Genomic DNA, 20,091 nt, shown 5'->3' with positions numbered 1-20,091 from the left:
GGTTTCTTGAATTTGCAATTGTTGTGCTAAGTTTTTTTTCCTCTCACCCACACCTCACAATGTGTAATGATTTGCTATTTTTATTTTTTGAGGCCACCGTATGCGAGCGTCCACAAATGTCACTGAGGTCAGCAGTGTGCTTTGCTCCTTTGAATGTGAGGTCACTTAACACCGGCCATTGATTATTGTATTCGTTATTAAGGCAACTGTGCAGGTGCAAGCGGCGAAGAAATCGGGACGTGTAAAATGTGCATTGCAGGTCGACGCCTGCGTGTCTATACAATATTGGATTCATTGCACGTTTGTAGAGCGAAGCAAGAAAAAATATTGTACGGAGTGTTTTGTTTATTTTGTCAACGATTCCTGTGCGGTAACGATTAAAAGAACAAACCATAATTAAACATTGTCATAGTGCTGGTAATTGTAACTACTATTTTACCTGAACCCAAACAAATCACAATAGGCATTTAAAAACGAAAATGTAAACGGTAGTTTGACATTGTCGATTTTAATGTGGAAAGAAAAAAAAGCGTAAAAAAATGTGCAGCACAAAAATACCGAGCAGTTTGATTTCGTACACAGTAAAAAAGGATTTTTTTTTCGAACAGAGCGCGTGATTTACACGGTCCAAACGCCAATGTTTTGTATAATGACCCATTCGGTCTGTTCCTTCACTACTCTAATGAGCAGGCAGTTTACGTTCATCGCCACCAATGTCGATACACCCGCCAAGTCGAACTGCCCATCGGCGAACTCCCCGAGTGGCACGTAGTTGCTGCAGTCTCTCCCCGTGGACGTGGGCTTCAGGCCGTCCCCAACGGCCAGCGCGGCGTGACGCAGCACGTCCCCTTTCCTGTCCTCCGTTCCCGTGCGCACCTTGATCCTCTCGATCTTCGCCGCCTTCTTGAAGACGAGCAGGAAGAACTTGCCGGCGCTCGGCGCCTTCCCCCAGAAGTACTCGCCGCCCAGGCCGTAGGCCTTGTACGGGTGGTAGGCCTCGAACACCTCGATGTTGGTCCTGAGGAGGGCGGGCGGGTTGTCGGGCACGTCGGACGGCTCGTCCTCGAAGTCGTCGTCCTTGAGCTTGTTGGCCGTGCCCCGGAAGGACGAGTAGTACCCCATGTGCTGGAACAGCGACGGCTTGAAGCGGATGGCGTCGCCCTGCGCCAGCAGCGTGCGGAAGTGGTTGAGGAGCCAGTCGCACGGCATCTCCTGGTAGAACATGAGCAGGAAGCGGGCGAGGCGGGGCAGGTCGCACGAGCGGTACAGCTTGCCGATGTAGCCCAGCTTGGAGAACTCGAGCGTGGCCCAGGGCTGGCCCTCGAGCAAGGACACGAACTTGCGCACGTAGGTGAGGAAGTTGCGCGAGCACGCCACGTCGTCCTCCAGCATCAGGTAGTTCTCCGACAGGTTGGCGCAGAAGTTGGTGAGGAAGGCGTAGTCGACGTTCTGCTTGGAGCGGAAGGTCACCCTGTCGTCGGGGTCGTCGAAGTTCCTCTTGAGGCCCTGCAGCGGTGGGTAGGTGTGCCGCGGGGCGTGGATGACCACCAGGCGGCCGCGCATGACGTGCTGCGAGAACTTGCGGGCGACGGCGCGCGCCGTGCCCTCGCACCACTCCGCGTCGAAGTCGGCGAGGTGCACGACGATCACCATGTCCGCGAGCTCGTCGTCGCTCGACTGCTCGAAGATCGACTTGAGCGTCTGCAGCAGGTAGTTGCCCCTCGCCCTCTTCACCGACGAGATGCCGATCGTCAGGTACTCTGCAGTCGAAGGGCGAGTGACCCAGTGGTCGTTTGGTATAGAAATGGGCAAGATCAAGACAAAGGTCAAAGCGGTAATAAAGCCCTTTTGGTTACAAATGACTGCATAATACCAAAGAAATACATGTTTAAAATGTGGGTACAGACAAAAATAAACACTTGGGACATGTTACCAATTTTCGGATGAACCTTAAAAATCTGGCTTCGCTATGAAAGATTTCGGGTTGAACCGAAATTACGATATCACGGGAAATGACAGCGCTTATATTACGTCCCTTACTTTTGCGCGTTTGCTGCTATAGGTGGTGGCATGTGCCATCAGGTGACGTCACTTGTTCACGTGGAGACACGCAAAAAATATGACATCATGTAAATGATCAGAAAATTCTAACCAAGAACCAAAGTTGTCTTTAATCCCAACAATCTGATCTACTTAAATCCAAAAAACATTCCTAATACACACACTGTTATATATCTTTATGGAATTGAGCTTTTTACAAAACTGCAGCAATTATATGTATGCACGTTGAACGTCTTTCGCACCGTACGTAGGCAGCCGTGCTAATCGGAGGGTGCGGATTAATTAATCGGAGGTGCGAATTAATTTATGAAAAGGTCGCTAATAGACTCCCGGACAGAATAATTCCGGGGCTCGATTGGAGGTGCTGAGTACGTGTTGTGCAGTCTGATTTCCGCAGCAACAAAAAAAAATGCATCTTCATCTCGGAGGTCCAAAGGCAATTTAAGGTCACGACCCCCACCGGCATCACGGCGTGCTTTCGACTCGCACAAGAAACGTCTCTTGCCCTTCAACACCACAAGCGGCAATGCAATATTTATTATTTAACGCATACCGCTCACTTTATCCAAAGTCATTATTTTTTTACATTGCCGGTTTATGTTAGACTTCAAACGTATAATACTGCTGAATATAAAAATATATATACAAACATGCACTATGTGAGATGCACGTTTCTCAATTGAGTTTTACATAGTCATAAATAAAGATGGTTTTACTATCTATAATCTGGCTATGGATATTGCCATGGTCTAACGGTTAGCACAACGGATGTATAACCCAGAGGAGGCCACTAGTTCGATCTCCTGATGTGCCAGTTGAAAAAATAGGCAAGCTTCTTAAATCATCCTGCCTCTGCCCACCCAGCAATAGAATGTGGCAACTCCTACATCTTCCAAGATGCCCGGCCAGTGTGAAAGAGTAGGACAAATATGCTCTAGAGAGGGCTCTTTTGAGCTTACCCTAGTGGAGACCCATTCTGCCAGAAGTGGTGTGAGAAAGTTGTTTCATGGCTGCACCTTTACCTGGTAGCGTGGTGGCAGTGAGTGGCAGAAAGTGTGGCTCGTGAATCAGAAGGTTGTATGTTCAATTCCAGATAGGGCTTTCCTCAGCTCTTCATCTTTGTGGGGACGTCAAGAGTGATTGTCCTGAAGAAAATCTAAACCCCGCCATAGGAATGTGGAATTTCCACCACTGTAAATTGGAGATGAGCAATGCCCCATGCTCAAGTAAGTGGGAAGCTAATTTTGCTTTGTGACTTATTTTGCTCATCATCCATGGAAATATGAACGCGTGATACAATATTGAATCCTGCTGCAGCTGTATTTAAGTGTGATTTATTACAAAACCAATGAAGCAGTGTAGACGCTTGCATTGTTTAGTAATTATAACATGAAAATGACTTTGATGTAATAGGTGAACTCATATTAAATGGGTTTCATTGAATCCGTGTATGTTTGTGTGTGTGTTTCGTGGTTTGTAATGAATCATTCCTTATTCTGTATTTTTGCAAAATAAATACTGAAATATTGAGCAATGTATTGTAGGGTGCTTAATCAAAATACAAATTTCTCATAATTCTTCCAATCGATAGAAATATATATGAACTAGCATAAGTACCCGGCGTTGCCCGGGTGAAAAATATATTTCTTAATAACCTTACATATATACACACCAGAGGTGGGACAAAGTCATTGTTATGCAAGTCCAAGTCGAGTCGCAAGTCATCAAATTCATGACTCGAGTCTGACTCGAGTCCAAGTCACATGACTCGAGTCCACACCTCTGATACACACCCTCACCACTCACCACTCACCCTCACCATTCACCCTCACCACTCTCCCTCACCACTCTCCCTCACCACTCATCCTCACCAATCACACCCTCACCACTCACCCTCAACACTCACCCTCACCACTCACCACTCACCCTCACCATTCACCCTCACCACTCTCCCTCACCACTCTCCCTCACCACTCATCCTCACCAATCACACCCTCACCAATCACCACTCACCACTCACCCTCAACACTCACCCTCACCACTCACCACTCACCCTCACCATTCACCCTCACCACTCTCCCTCACCACTCTCCCTCACCACTCATCCTCACCAATGACACGCTCACCAATCACCACTCACCACTCACCCTCAACACTCACCCTCACCACTCACCACTCACCCTCACCATTCACCCTCACCACTCTCCCTCACCACTCTCCCTCACGACTCATCCTCACCAATCACACCCTCACCACTCACCCTCAACACTCACCCTCACCACTCACCCTCACCACTCAACCTCCCCTCACCACTCACTAATCACCACTCACAATCGCCACTCACAACCGCCCTCACCATTATATTTTTGCCCCAGTCAACGCCGGATATTTCCCATTCGTAGCAGTTTATATCAACTCTAGAAGCAACTTATATTAAACAGGAAGCGTGATCCTAAAGTAATTTACAATCTTCGATTAGTCTTTTGTGCGATTCAAAGAATCGATTCCTGGCATGTTGGGGGTTTACATTTTGAATGATAGAGTTTCATTTTCATTGTTATTTTATTTTTTTATTTTTTCAGGAGTTTTTAATTACATTTTTGCCCCGGTCAACGCCGGATATTTCCCGTTCGTAGCAGTTTATATTGACTTTAAGCACCTTATAGTAAACGGGAATCGTCCGAATCTAAAGGAATCTACAACCTTCGATTCCTTAGCGCGATTCAGAGAATCGATTCTTGGCGCGTCGGGTTTAAAAGTAATTACACAGTTGTTTTTTCATTGGTATGTAATGTTTGAAAGTTTTCATAAGATTTTAAATGTATTTTCCCCCCGGGCAACGCTGGGTATATCGAGTTTATACCACAAATGCGTGCGCATATTTTTAACGGGAATTAAAAATGGCGTCCACCCGGCAGCGAATGCGTCGCTACCCGTTGCCAGAGGCAACCGCCGTCCAATGAAACTGCGTATGGTCCGGCGACACACAGACACACACACAGACAGACAGATTTGCGATTTTATATATATAGATGTGTTTCATTGATAAACTAGTTCAGGATTGAACTGTATTATGTAGTGTCTGTACATCACTTTAATTATTGCTTGATTTTCAAAAAGTAATATCCAATGGAAAATTATCTGTAATTTTATCAACAGGACCAATTATTAACAGTCAAACATCGCTATGGTGGTTGTCTTGTAAAGCCTTATTAATCCATAATTATGTAATTGCAATGTTAGGAGTAGCTGCTTTTTATTTTCTCGCTTCATTATATGTTTTAAACATTTTACAATGCTCGAATGCGTGGAGATTTTATTTGAACAAAAATAACAATAAATGCGTAAATGACAACACAAAGTTATTCCATTATAGATGCTAAGAACAAATTAAATTCAGCTGTGATGGATAAAATAATTTCTCCCCCCCCCCTAGCCCCCCCTTCCCTCCCACCACGCAACCCATTCTGGCTACATCAGATGTGCCCAGCATGGATAATTTAATAAGTAGTAATTTTTCATGCAATTCATATTAAATAGATTGGCCATGCCTGGTGCAATTCCGCCATCGCCGGAAAGGTTGGGCTCGCTCACGTCGCCCCAAAAAAGTGTTCACGGTTTGCAGCTGAGCCTTGAAAATACGTGGAGGCAATTTTACTGGTAGGAACCTCCTGGTTACACCAGCCCACAGGGAATTATTGTGTCCGCCCGTCCGTCCGTCGTGCATCCAGAAATGTGAGGGGTGGGGCTGGGTGGAGAGGGAAGGGTGGGGAGGGTGGGGAGGGTGGGGTTGGGTGGGGGGTGGGTGGGGTTGGGCTGGGTGGGGAGGGGCTGGTCACTCAGTGGTGCCCTTATAAAACTCAACGTTTAACCTACTCATGCCGGCTTGTGCCCGCCCTCACAGTCGGCCATATTTGCGGAATACACCACGCCGCCGTTGACCCTGGGCCATTGACTGAGCAACCCAACGTTCCTACCAGCTCCCTCCGCAGGAATGTGTTGGGCGAAAAACCAGACGCTTGCCATCCCCAGCCAGTGGTTCTTAACCTGGGGTGCATGCACTCCCTGGGGGGTGTGAGATGCCCTTTTTGGGGGCATCTCGCCATGCCAGATATTTTTATAAGGTAAATCATCAACACACAAATTAAACGCTACTTTGTTTTATCGAATCTATGTACATAGTAACATTATGCGCGTGTTTTACGATTGTGAACAGAAGGGGTGCAAGGCTGCAGTAAAGGTTAAGAACCACTGCTTTAGGCGGTTATAAAAATTCGTAAATAAAAAGTACATTACTGTATTTTCCTGATTATCTCCTCTTCACCACCACTGAGCCAGTGGTGGTGGAAATTCACGACTCCTATGGAGGAGGCAAGGTTATCCATTGGATGACCGCTGTTGATCTCCCCACAAAGTGGTAGTTATTTTATTGACCCCTCAGAGGGATGATGGGCTGAGTCAACCACCAACCGGGATTTGAACTTGCGGCCACCCCCCAATTGCGATCTTTTCGCTCTGCCGCTGAGCTACCTGGCAAATATTTACTTGAAAAAGGGTGGGCAAAAAAACTCAGCACAATATATAAAGGGAGAAAATGTCGGGCAATAGTCATACTGTAGAGCAGAGAAAGACCATTGGCTAAGATGTGCTATAATTTATATTCTTGGATTGATAAGACAGGTCTCATAACGAGTATTCTAGGCATTGTCATCAAGATCCATGGGCAGATAGTCTATAGGCATCCACTGCACATTTCGTCATTTTGTTTCCACTTTCCTCTGTCTTGTGCCAATATGCTCAAGTAGCGGCCACATCTTCCAGGCACCAATCTCTTATGTCGTCATCAAGCCATTCTCTGTTCGGCATTCCTCTCTTTATGGTTCCTTACATTATTCCCGAACACACGTTTAATTTTCCTGTTGTCGTCTATCCTGCATACGTATCAAAATAGTGCCAGTCCCCTTCTCATCACTCCCTGCATCACCAGGTTGTCTTCTTCTATGTGCAACCTTTGTCTTACTTCTGCGTTGGTCACTCTTTGGGTCCGGCTTAGATGCAGTATCCCTCTGTAGCAATACATGTCATGCATTATGCTATGTACTGTTTGCTCCTGTATTCTAAAGCAAAGGTTGGGTGCATTGTATAATGTGGTCGGTGTATGCGAGACCAGATGTGTGTATACTTTGCTTGAGCTCAGGCACAAGTTTGGGATGCATTTTATTCTCTGGAGTGTCTTATAACCTGGAGCATAATGTTTATCTGCTTTTCTCTGGAGGGAAATCTTTTTATGAATGCGTTGAGATTTTTGCTATTTTATTTGTGCTTGTTCACCACTGCCAAATACAGTGTGACAAAGACATGCTCGCATATGGTGACTTTATGATGAATACGGTTTACATGTGCCCCTGTCTTGACTTAAATAATTGATTTGGTGACAATTGTCCATTATCTGAACATATAAAAAATAACATACACAGAGGTGAGATGTGTTTCAATTATGTTGCATGTTTACATTGCATGTCACGTGTACATGTGGAAATCCACTACTGGATGAATGCCTCCCCAATGGGTTGTGGTGGTTATCTTAGCATTTTCACCATACTGGTCAATGCAGGTTGGTGATGATGGGGAGCATAGAAGTATAATACAATGCATATTGTTGCTTTGCCCTCTGCAACCCACTATGTAGCCGCAAAACTTCTAACACCTGCTATGCATGGTGGGTAATAAATTAAAGTTCTATCCGGGATCAACACTGCTTAGCATCGGAGATATTCATAGGTTGAGCACATTCCAGTTAATTTTCAAGAACTGAATCTCAGCCAGTTAATTTTGATTACCGTTGATAGATTGTCAATCTTTATTTATCTTGTAGAAATCCGATGAGCTATGAAGCTCTTTTTCACATAATTCATGGAGGTGGTTCGGCAGTTCAGGGGTCATAACACTTGGTCTGACAATACTCAGATCCTAGGTTCAAGTTTGAGTGTCAGCCACCTGTTAATAATACTGGTTCTCAAGTGCATCAAGATTGATGGTCTCAGCCTAATCACCAATAATTGTGCAAACTAATCCATCATTGTAGATTCGAGATTATAAAACTTAAGTTAGATTAACACGTGAGACCGTCCATCATCCGTTCCAGCAATGTGTCCTTGATCAAGCCCGCTTACCTTTCTTAGCAGTCAATACGAGTAGAAGACTTATCGATTTAAAGCTTTCGTGTCTGCAGGGATTCATATTATTGGTGCTTTCGGTAAAGTCTCGTAGAAGGGAAATAATAAAATAATAAATATAAAACAATACAATTCTCACGACGTTTCGATTGCAACACAAGCAATCATCATTAGGTGTGAAAACCACAGCAATCGAAACGTCGTGAGAATTGTATTTCTTAATTTATTATTTCCCTTCTACGTGACTTTACCGAAAGAACCAAGAATACTAGTAGAAGACTGTCTATAATATAATTCAGGAGACTATGTATATTAGCAGCAGCACACTGAAGAACTGAATGAGTGACATCTGCTATCATTTCACAGTCGATTGGGTGGCTGATGATGGCTCAATACAAAAAAACAACTGATAAGCAGTTTTAAGCAACGAAACGTATTCATATTTGTTTTTCCCCCAGCATGTTGAGCTTGTGCATGGTGCGCGGTATCGCGCTGCTCCTGTAAAACCACTGCACAGCGAGAGGGCAAACCACTCTGCCACCGGTCGCACCGCGGGCTCCGCTCACTTTTTTTGTTCAGCAGGAAGCCGGCCAGGTGGTAATACGTCACGTTAAGCGGCATGTCCATGTTGGTCAGATTTCGGAAGGAAATCTCATTGCTGGCAGAATGGAGCTGCTGCAAGAGGACCTGCTTGGCGAAGTGCTGTTGGTCATTCTGAAATGCACACGTACACACACGGAAAAAGATCAACTGTTATAGCCATACAGATCATTGGGGCAAGTACTAGTAGCGAGCACCTATTGCAGCCAGCCCGGTGCATGAGAGGGTGGTATGGTCAGTACTGCTGCTACGATTACACCTGGCCGCTTTTGCCTCTTCAGTGCTGATGTCCTTCCCCCGCACCTCCGACTAGCGTGTTTGGCTACGTCTACTGCGAAAGAAGTTCAACATATACGCACATACATATTCTTTGGGTCTTTCGGAAAAGCCACGTAGATAGGTTGAAAGAAAATAGCAACCTGCCTACGTGACTTTACCGAAATACCCAAAGAATATGAATTCCTGCAGTCACGAAAGCTTTAAGTCAAGATTTATACGTACATACATACATGTTATTATCTCAAATACCCATTTGTTCTGGCACCTCGATGTACTGCATGGGTTGCACGGAATAAATAATACACGATGATTACAGGTACTCCTTGAAAGCCGAGTCGACCTAGAGGTGGCCCAGAGCTGGTTGAGATATTCTCCCACGGCCGGGATTCTAATCTACATCGGCCGGGATTATAATCTACGTTGCACTGGTTCATGGCGAAGTGTGCTAACCACTGTGCCACCGCTCCCCACACACACCACATGCACAGCGGTAATGGTGACACGGTTTCAACTTCTGTTTGCAAGAACATTACATGTGGACTCAATGTCACGTGAGAAAAGAAAACATTATAAGCTTGAAAATAAACAAAATTATCTATAAATTGTTTTTCAGCCAATGTCATTCCACTGCTGGATGAAGGTATCCCTCTTATGTGACGTCATTCTTTGGGATTGTTTGACCATACTTCACCACGCTAGTCAGTTTGTATTGGTAAAGGATGGGGGGAGGGATTACCCAGATTCCAAAGAACACAGGATGAGATGTTACTATCCTTTGTTCAAGCACTTCCAAGAGTTCATGAACAGTGAGCCTGGTGAAATTTGGGGAGCGCATCGTCAGTAGTGAACCTTTGGTTCCTAGGGTGTTTCGGCCTTTCATACTATACACCCTCCCCAAAGGCGGCCAGCGACAGGGTGATCAATCCTACGCTTGCGTCCCATTCCCAATTAGTCATAGGAGTTGCCTTGTTGTTGATAGCCAACATCACATGGTCAGTTGAGATATCGCTCGTCGGTAAAGACGAGGATTTAAACTCAGGTCGCCGGCTTCTCAACGACAGCTGCGCTCACCACTGCGCCACTGCTCCCACACCCCCTCCCCCCTCCACCGTTATCTCTACGTGTCAGAAAAAATATCAAGTACCTTTTTGACTAAAAATACCAAACGCTCCGAGTCGATATTAAAACAAACACATTCAGGGTGACCTCCTCAGGGTGTTAATGGACAACCGATGGGCGTAGGACTTGGGCTGGCACGTGGATTATAAGGAGAGCCCCAAGAAGCTCAACAGGGGCAGAACCAAAGATTATTACGCAGCAGGGCCATGCACATCAGGGCACCGCTGTCCATTGGGAGGTAAACCGCTAATCCTGTCCACGGGAGCGGCTCTCGGTCACCACGCAAACTTTCACGGTTGTCACGTTGGCGCAGTGTTCTCCAATCCCCCCCGCCCCCAGTGTTGTTTCGGAGGCTAATGTTTAACCGCTATAACAAAAATGTATTTTACCAGGAGAGGCCCACTGAGCTATACAAATTTTTTTTTTTCAGAAGCGACCCTATTCATGTGGATATTTATAGCAGCCAAATGCTCTTAAGCGCACGTTGTTTCTAAATGTGGAGGGAAAAACCGGGGGACCCGGAGAAAAATCCACGCCACCATGGGGAGAGAGACACGCAAACTCCAAATATACAAGCGTCAGCGTTGGGAATCGTACCCACAACCTCCTGTATACCAGGTGAGGTAGTTAACATCTCGCCACCGTGGCACCCCAAAGCACATCGGCTACCTCTGTGTGTGTAGTGCAGGGGGACAGAAGGTGAGCAGCAATGCAGAAATCAAACTCACGTGAAAAGTGCTCTCTATTCTGTCTCCCTCTGCACCTTCTGTCTTTGAATTTATAACTTATCATATAAATATTTTCTTCAGTGATTTTTTTCTTTCGTGAAACCACATGGGAAGGACTGTGCTGCCTTTGAGTGCCTTATACAATCGGAGAAGGTAGAACATAAGCTTGGCTGGGAATGGCTGTTTTTTCTCTAGAATCTAACCAGCGTTTGACGACAGGCGATGAAAAGTCTATCCATAAGTCGACCGCTGTTAGCGAGCAGTTATTTTTGTAATCTTCACAAGAACATCTCGGTGACTCTCAAATTCGAGTGTGTTTGTTTAACCAGGTGAGAACTCACTGCACCAGGATGATCTCATTCGCAAAGAGTGACCTGAATGACCAGAATGACATAAAGTAAAAAATAAAATAAAGTGTGGCTGTTCTCTTTGTAATGATTGGCCATTTACTTGAGTGTTTTTACATGTGTGGGAGGAAACTGGAGGGCCCAGAAAAAAAGCCACTCATTTGAAACGATGGCACTTAAACTCAGCACAAATTTGTCGAAAGTGTTCTTATTCTATTGCCTCTTGTACCCTCGTCATTGCCATGTAGGTGGAATGTTTGACACGTTTGATGGCTCCATCACGGTGTGATCCATCAAGCCCTATTTACTGCATGCTCGGAATGAGCCAGAACCTGAACATTTATTTTAGGCATCTAATCATTCATTTCCACTGCCACAGCCCCCAATTATCATGGTTTTAGGCGTCATTTGGATTCAATACTAAAAAATTATCTCGTTTGTGCGATGTAATTTTGTTCATATTGTTCTAATATCTTTGTCATATGATACAGGCTGCATTAGCTAGACATAACATGAGCATGTACATTCCATATAACTCGTATACATAGCAAATAATCGATTCTCATTCAGGCAATTCGACTCTTGTATCCTAAGCCTAAGAATTGATTTCATTTGACGAATCCGTCCATCGTCGCACGAGTTGCTACGCACGAGCAATCCTTGCGGTCGCTGTCGTTTCACACAACGAAGAGTCGGTCAGAACTTCAACGCCAGCCGCTGGCTCGCGCCGGCAAGGGACTTACCTCCCCGAATCCCGACAGCTCCTCGTCCATGAGAAAGAGCAGCAGGACAGTGGAGACGACGCAGGCGGCGAGACCGAGGACCCCGAAGCGCACGCGGACGGGCCAGAACCGCAGGACCAGCCCCGCCGGCATCCCGCGAGCCTCCGCCACACCGGGCTCCAACAGGCCACTCGGTGAGCGACTTGCCTGAAGGGGAAGAGCCACGAGGTGTTTGGTGTGGCGCAGGGAAACTTTGACCAATGGCAATGCTGTTGTTGTTGTTGTTTGACTTGCATCCCACTGGGATTTTTGCACACAGCGTTGGTGTACGGGGTTTTTTCTGCAATATTTTGCTGTCTTTTCTTGGATCTTCTGTTTGCACAAAGTCACATATTCACTTTAAGATGTTTTTTGTTCATGTTTTTTGTTTGTTGCGGTTGCACCCGATTCAAGAGCCGAATGGCTCACAGGGCTATACCTAATAAATGAACTTGAACTTGAATGCCACCTCGAAACAACAACGAGCCATTACCATTCACCGCATCGCGCGCGGCGCTTTCAGATGCGCTTCTGCGGCAGTCTGGAATGCTCTCGCCTTCCGATATTAGGAAGCCACTGGAGCTATGCACTTTTAAATAATCTAGATTGAAAAGTCAATTCTTTAGAACTGTTTTTTGTGTTTAGTTTGTTGTCCTTTCCCCCACACATCCGATAAGCACGGTTCGCTATGTACAGTGCGAAAGAAGTTCAACATACATAGCCTCATATGAAAAATATCCCACATGAACCTGAACCATTGCTGCCCTTACACGAATAATAACCACATCTCCAGCACTAATACTAACACTAACCCAAACCATTGCCCTTACAATAATGAATAATTATCGTAACATAATGGTGGAATGATGCCTACACGTACCTCTGACGTGGCATCATCTTCCACATTTGCCATCGTGAACCAAACACCGTGATGTTAAACAACACCGATACACTAACTTTAACAACAACACTAGCGCCACCTGTATAATGAACACAAACCGTAGCCACTGCTCTCACAAAGAACAACCACACAGTACGAAAAACGAGACCCCAGTTACCAGAGGTGTGGACTCGAGTCATGTGACTTGGACTCGAGTCAGACTCGAGTCATGAATTTGATGACTTGCGACTCGACTTGGACTTGCATAACAATGACTTTGTCCCACCTATGAGATGTGGACTCGAGTCATGTGACTTGGACTCGAGTCAGACTCGAGTCATGAATTTGATGACTTGCGACTCGACTTGGACTTGCATAACAATGACTTTGTCCCACCTCTGCCAGTTACTAAAACCCGCCTCGAACCACTAACCCTTAACCCACTGCTGTCACACGAAATAAAGGCCACAACAAGCCCAACACAGACACCACCATCTCGACGATGAGCACTTACACTAATTGCCGCGGCCTTGGCACGAACGCTCTTGGACACTAACGCGAGGATTCCAGATTTGAAGCTTTCGTGACTGCAAGGATTCATAGTACTCTATAGTTTTTTCGGTAAAGTCACGCGGGTAAAAATAAATAAATAAAACCACGACGTTTCGGGCGCAACACAAGCGTCCTTCTTCAGGTGGGGACAACGTAGCGAAAGCACAACCGCTTAAGCGGTGTACTTTCGCTAAGTCGTGATTTCATTTATTTAAATGTTTTACCTACGTGACTTTACCGAAAAAACCAAAGAGTACTAACGCAAGGAATTGGTCGAACCGTAGCCACATACATTCTAACACGAATCCCAACCATAGAATATAGCCCATTCACCATAGCCAACCTCCCCCCCCCCCCAACAATTACCACGCGGCACCATTTGCAATGTGACGGTTTATTTCATTGCAGCACCTTCAGAATTAGAATCATTCTTTATGCTGGGGGAATACGAAGAGCTATGAAGCTCTATTTCACAGATGTCCAGCATTGCCGCGACAACTGTCCACCGTGACCTGTCCACCGCGGAGACCACTGACCTGTTTTCCCTGGGTCTGTGCCTCTCTCGATCCCTCCACGGCATTCGCCCACACACGTTCGTCGCTGGGGTTAGGAAAGTCCCGCGGCCAAGAGTTTCGCAGAAATCGTGCACGTAGGCGCCTCCTCTGGCTGCCGAGATACTGGGGCTGATTGTTTTGAGTAAGACCTGTTCGTTTTCTTTCAAACTCTTATCACAGAACCAGGGATTAGTTTCCGTCTGCAGACGGCTTTTGTTTCGTGAGCAGAACGCTTGCGCCTCCACGCAAGGCATTACTTAATTCTGACTGCAGTTCGCATGAAAATTACGATTTATTTTTAGTGAACAATTTAATTTTATTTGTGCAAATATTGTAAGTACATTATATAACTGGACATTGGAGAGTGCAGACATGTCAGGTGACTATTTGCATATTTGCCAACTGCAGAAAAGAAGCGATGGGAAGTGACTGGCCTATTTTAATTCATCACTCTGCTCAAGAAATCGCAGGTGGCAGGGCCATGAGGTTAATAGATGCAGCCTTGAGGTTCAGAAATTCAAGGCATCAGCAGTAAAATTCGCAGTAGTCGCAAATCTGGTGAAATTCTAATCTTGGCAATCTAAAGGCGTTTATTTCTTTGGCAGTGACGTAGCAGCGTATGTATGGCTATTTATTGTTTTTAAATACTGTGGTATGATATTTAAATATTTTTTGACAGAACCATCATTTCGCAATCCCATATATAACAGTTGTTAATTACACATTCAAATTATAAGTAAATAATCACTTCAATTGGGCTATGTGTGGCCGAGTTACATTTTACAATCGTATGATTTGCAAACTGTAATTCCATTTTTAAGTGAAGTGTTCAATTAGGATGTATAGAAGTTTACGATCTGCTGCAATGTCCTCAGGTAACCTGGCAGGAAAAAATACAAGAAATGCAAAAACTTTCCACGGAGCTTATTTGATTTAATGTGCACGTGAGCGGAAATTATACGCTGATAAAAAAAAACAACTCTCTCCCCGCAATCCAACACAAAACTGCTGAACACGTTGGCACCACGTTTATACTCAAATATTGGTTGACGTAAGACCTTTTGAGAATTGTAAACTTGATACTTCTTGACATTCTCAACAACAAAAAATGTAATCACCTTTTGTCAGGAGCAGGCGAGGAACAACATTGGACATTGCACGTGGCCACAGATTTTGCTGCGTTCGCCAATTGTGCCGAGATGCGAACGCCCCCTCGCTACCCGGGAACCATGCAGTGCCGCAGGAAAAAACCGTGTTAATCACGGTGCTGCTCGTGACCCGAAGCTTTTGACATTACGGTTGTGTTTTTGATGCAAAGCCAGTGTGGTCGTGAGCACTCTATGTCATTAATCACAATAAGCCTACAAACTCATTGCCTCTCCATGGCCCATGTTTAAAGCATGACATTTCCCCCCTCCCCTTTACAATTTTGTCAGCACCTGTGCCTTTTGAGTAAAGCATTCCAACTTCGGGCTGACGGCCAAAATAATGGATTGAAGTAACATTTTTCTGTACGTAATCGCAGACGATTTTATGTGGCTCGGGAAATGCGTTGCGAGAAAAAATACAGCAAACGGCCTTTGAGAAACCATGCCAACCGATATAATAACATTTTAAATATAAAATAAACAATACAGTAAAATTCCTCTTATCTGCCATAGCCTGGTACCATTATCTGCGAGATATTTTTTAATGGAACCCCACATCCTATTATTATCTGTGAGGTTATCCCTTAATTTAATCCACTTATATTGGATAATAGCGGATAATAAAAATACAGTTGCTGATAATAGGATGTTTTGTGGACCTATTGGCTCCTGTGCATAAAATAAGTTGAGAGCAATTAGGTTACTTGATAAGAGTTCTACTGTATATACATACTGCACAAGTTAAATACATTAGTCATCATGAAAAATATTTTAATAGTATGGGGATTCATCTATGACTTATATGTCAGGAATTAGAATGACCTGTTTTAGGGTTAAGAAGTCCAGTGCTTCGCTCAAAATGTGTAATGTTTAAATACATTTTACATTTCATTAAAGCCAGCCAAGGCGCCCAGTAGGAAATAATAATAATAACATCTTGAGAAATGATGTCAAGGTGCTTGTTATTGTAAACATGTAATTCCATATCATTTACCCAGAAAAAATACAGTAAAGATGACACTTTTTGACAAAAAGACCAGAGTCAATTTATTATTAAATTATATGAATCACCTTCCATTCCATATCGGCATGTTTAAACGCGCGCATTCTGGACTGATTTTACGATTCGGAGGTACTGTATAACTTATTACCCAGAATACTCCATTACACGAAAGCTCTCTCTGTGGTTTCAAACAATAATTGGAGCTTACCCATCAGATTATTTAAGCAACCAATCACTCCATCAATGATCAATTATTTTGCTCGATTAATGAGATTATAAAAAAAAATTGTTGGAAAAAATTATCTTCTCTGCTTCCACCTGTGCCGCTGGACGGGAGGTGATGGGACTGGGCTCGGTTATTGTCAACTGCATCATCAGCCGGGCGTCACGCTGGGTGTGGCCTCTATGGGGGTTTCCCACCTTCGAGGGGCAGGATGTGATGGCAGCTGCCATTATTAAAGAGGCCCGAGTCATCGGCCACATAATTTTAACTGATTACAATTGTTTTCGTGAAGTCTACTCAATCGTCGCAGCTCTTAAGAGAATTGACACTATCAAGAGAATACATTATGCCTTTGTTGGTATTACTACTATAATGAGCCAATAATGTCTGTTTGTGTGTCCCGCGTGTGACGTCACTTCACGGCGGCCAGGTTCAAAGAAAATAACAAAAAACGACGACGTTTCGATCCTGATGACGACCGCTTGTGTTGCGATCGAAACGTCGTAGTTTTTTGTTATTTTCTTTGAACCTATCTACGCGACTTTACCGAAAAACCCGGAGAATATCAATTCCTGCAGTCAAGATTGAATCATGAACAGGTTACGTCATGAGCGGGTGACGTCACTCCACAGCCAACAGCCCCCCCCCCTCATTAATAATCATGAAGAGGTGACGTCTTCCAAATGGATACCCCCCCCCTCCATTAATAACTGTCTCCTCGGCATTCCAAATTGCACACCAATTGATGCAATGAATATCACGTCGAGGTGTGATTTTCGCTTGCAAGTTTCAGATTTACTGCAATGCACCCGTCCTTGGACGGGCAAAAGGCTAGCATATAAATAGATGTCCATGTAAAATCTACTGTCACCCACGTGGCATGTTTTGACTCACGTTGAGAGTACAACAGCTGGAAGCTTCTTGAGATGCATTCACGGATGAGAGGCCATCAAAATGTTGTCAGAGGGAGATGTCATATTTCGTTAATACAGATGAGAACATTTTTGAAATTTACTTCATACTAAAGATACATAACAGTGCGTGTTTTATACGTTTGTGATTAAGCATATACAATCGTTATATTAGTCAATCCACTGCTGGATGGAGCCCCCCCCCCCCCCCCCCACACACACACTTTATGTAGACGTACGTACGCATAACAGTGTATGCTTTTTATACGTTTGTGATTATGTATATATATAATAGTTATGCTATTAATGTGTGAATCCACTGACGGATGAAGGCCTTCCCACGCTGTCATCAATCATGGAGATTATTTGGCCATGCTCCACCACACCGGTCAGTGCTGATTGGGGGAGGAGGAAGGCCCTCCTAGACGGGCTCAAATATTACTTGCCACTGATATGAATCGAAGCCGGAAATTAAACTCGAGCCACCGGGTTCCTGGCGCAGTGGCCTAACCACTGTGCCAATGTTCCACAAAATGATTAATAGCAGAGCCTTACAATTATTGTTGTTATTATAATTATTCTTATTCTGTCCATAATTTGTTTTGTTAACATTGTTGTCGCCGCTGATATCTGTTCCTAGTGGCGCTCAAATTGGAAAAGCAACATGACATTGACGCAGAATTCACATAGTAGGCATGCCGTATGTTGACGTGAACATTCATATCGAATTTGTGAAATGCATGCAGGGAGAGGGAAGGAGAGAGAGGAACGGGCTGTTTTTCAATCTCCCAGCTCAATTTAGAATTCCAAGCTTTGACCATCTGACGTTTGTTGCGGGGCAGGGGAGGGGCGGTTGGTGATTGTTTGACTTGCTCCAGAAACCACAATCAGAACCACAGAACCGTGGCCAAAGAACAACCTCATGTTCCATAATCCAGCTTAAAAGTCCTTGCAAGCGGGCTGGTGGTATAATCAGGGATCCTGTTTTAGTAAAAGCTTATTTCAAAGAGTGTTTCCTTCATTGCCTAGGCCTGCAAGTTTGACCTTTTCCCATTGCACTTTTTTCTCAGTCTGCCACGGTATGTCGGCTGATTTTAGGACACGGGGAGGGGGCGGATGAACACAGTGCTGTTGTGTTATTACCATATTATAATTATTATTTATTAATAATCTTGTTTTAGGCAGCCAGAATTCCTATTTTTAGGCCATGACAATTATGTTACCCTTTAGCTTTTGAAGGTCGTTCTCTACTTTGCAGTGAAATGGCCACATTTAAATTCTGTGTTTGAGCATAATTGTGTGGACGTAAATAAGTGGCGTGCACATATGCGGTGCACATTCGACTTTGCACACGGATGCATTTGTATAATTACAACATTAAGGGAATTCTTAAACTGTTACCTTGACAATTACGACCGCATTTAATTGGTATATTTTTCATTGTAATTAGAAAGTATTAAAAAAAATAGGAGCACTGAAAAATATTATTCTGCCATGGTGTAATGGTTCGTGCACTGGAGTTGCCATCCGTAGGTCGCCGGTTCGATCTCCCAGGGATGGCATTTTCAAAACTGGGCAAGTTTATCCCCCACCACCACCACCACCAATGCTTCTGTCCACCCGGCAGCATAAATGGGTTCTCTCCAGTGAGTCCATCGGTGGTCGATCGGCGGTCGATCGCACGGTGTAATCCCACCTCTCCCCGACACGCCTGGCTGGTGTGGAAGAGTAGGCCACAAACCCCCTGGGAGGGGGCCTCATCTAGACGAGGCCCTTCCGCCAGCAGTGACGTGAGCAAGCAAATGTGTACGGCTGCGCCCGTTGCCTTTTAATTAGAAAATGCAATTTCTGATGATAAAGTAAACAATTACGGTGAGAATTGTTTTATTATGTTTTATTTTTATTATTTTATTACTTCCCTTCTACGTGACTTTACCGAAAGAACCAAGAAGATGACTCCCTGCAGTCACAAAAGCTTAAAATCGAAATTACTATGAAGTAAGCAGTATTTTTTGCTGTTTGATGAAATGAACAACCAACATCTGTTCACTTCTAGAAATTGCCCTGTGAACCAGCTTGCATTGATGGCCTATTCTGCCTCTTATTGAAATGCACGTCCACTTTGATTTACATACTGAAAGAAATAGATCACGTTTACATCATCAAACACAGAGCTATAATTTGTTACTAATTAACAGCACCATACATGATCATGACAGATGCCATATTGTTTTGTTCTGCTGCACATATAATTGATATCATGTTTATTAAACTCAATAAAGGCCGTGTCCTTTGCACCTGACAACGTTATTTATCTTACTTCCGTATGCAAAATACTGACAGGCGCTTCCTTAATACATTTATTTATTTTTAAACTGTTAAAAAAAAACTGGTGTTTACTATTGCAGAATATTACATTCAGCAATATAACTGTGCGAATACACCATAGAAGTTAGTTGAGCGCTTGAAGTGGTTTGCCCAGCCACGTAGATTTAGATCGCAGTGGTTTGGAAATATCTGACACTCACCTGTGTGGGTCAAAGCTGACATTCACCAGTTACACGGCACAGCAAGAGTATGGTGCGAGTAACAAACACGGCACTTTTGTCAATCCACTTCTGGACGATGACCTCCATCGGGAACGTTTGTACTTCACCACTGTGGTGAGTGCACTTTGCTGAAGACCATGGCCACTGGATCGGTATAGCTATTCATTCACCACTGATGTTAGCCGTGGCTGGCAATTGAA

General features: G+C 44.4%; 1 protein-coding gene across 1 annotated transcript; it reads right to left on the bottom strand.

The window, feature by feature from the left end:
* Window positions 1-330: 330 nt before the first annotated feature.
* LOC144723007 (alpha-1,3-mannosyl-glycoprotein 4-beta-N-acetylglucosaminyltransferase C-like) lies at window positions 331-17,078 on the bottom strand. The gene is made up of 4 exons (XM_078601503.1): window positions 14,040-17,078; window positions 12,054-12,239; window positions 8,804-8,951; window positions 331-1,760 (listed from the first exon to the last, which is right to left on the bottom strand). The coding sequence occupies exons 2-4, from the start codon at window positions 12,183-12,185 to the stop codon at window positions 619-621; spliced, it is 1,422 nt and encodes a 473-aa protein (XP_078457629.1). The 5' UTR covers window positions 12,186-12,239; window positions 14,040-17,078; the 3' UTR covers window positions 331-618.
* Between the last annotated feature and the right edge of the window lie 3,013 nt (window positions 17,079-20,091).

This window comes from Lampetra planeri, chromosome 16 (assembly GCF_965212315.1).
Source record: "Lampetra planeri chromosome 16, kcLamPlan1.2.h2, whole genome shotgun sequence".
NCBI classification, from domain to species: Eukaryota; Metazoa; Chordata; class Hyperoartia; order Petromyzontiformes; family Petromyzontidae; genus Lampetra; species Lampetra planeri.
The sequence above is the reverse complement of the archived record's forward strand: the minus strand, read 5'-3'. Positions and strand labels throughout refer to the sequence as shown.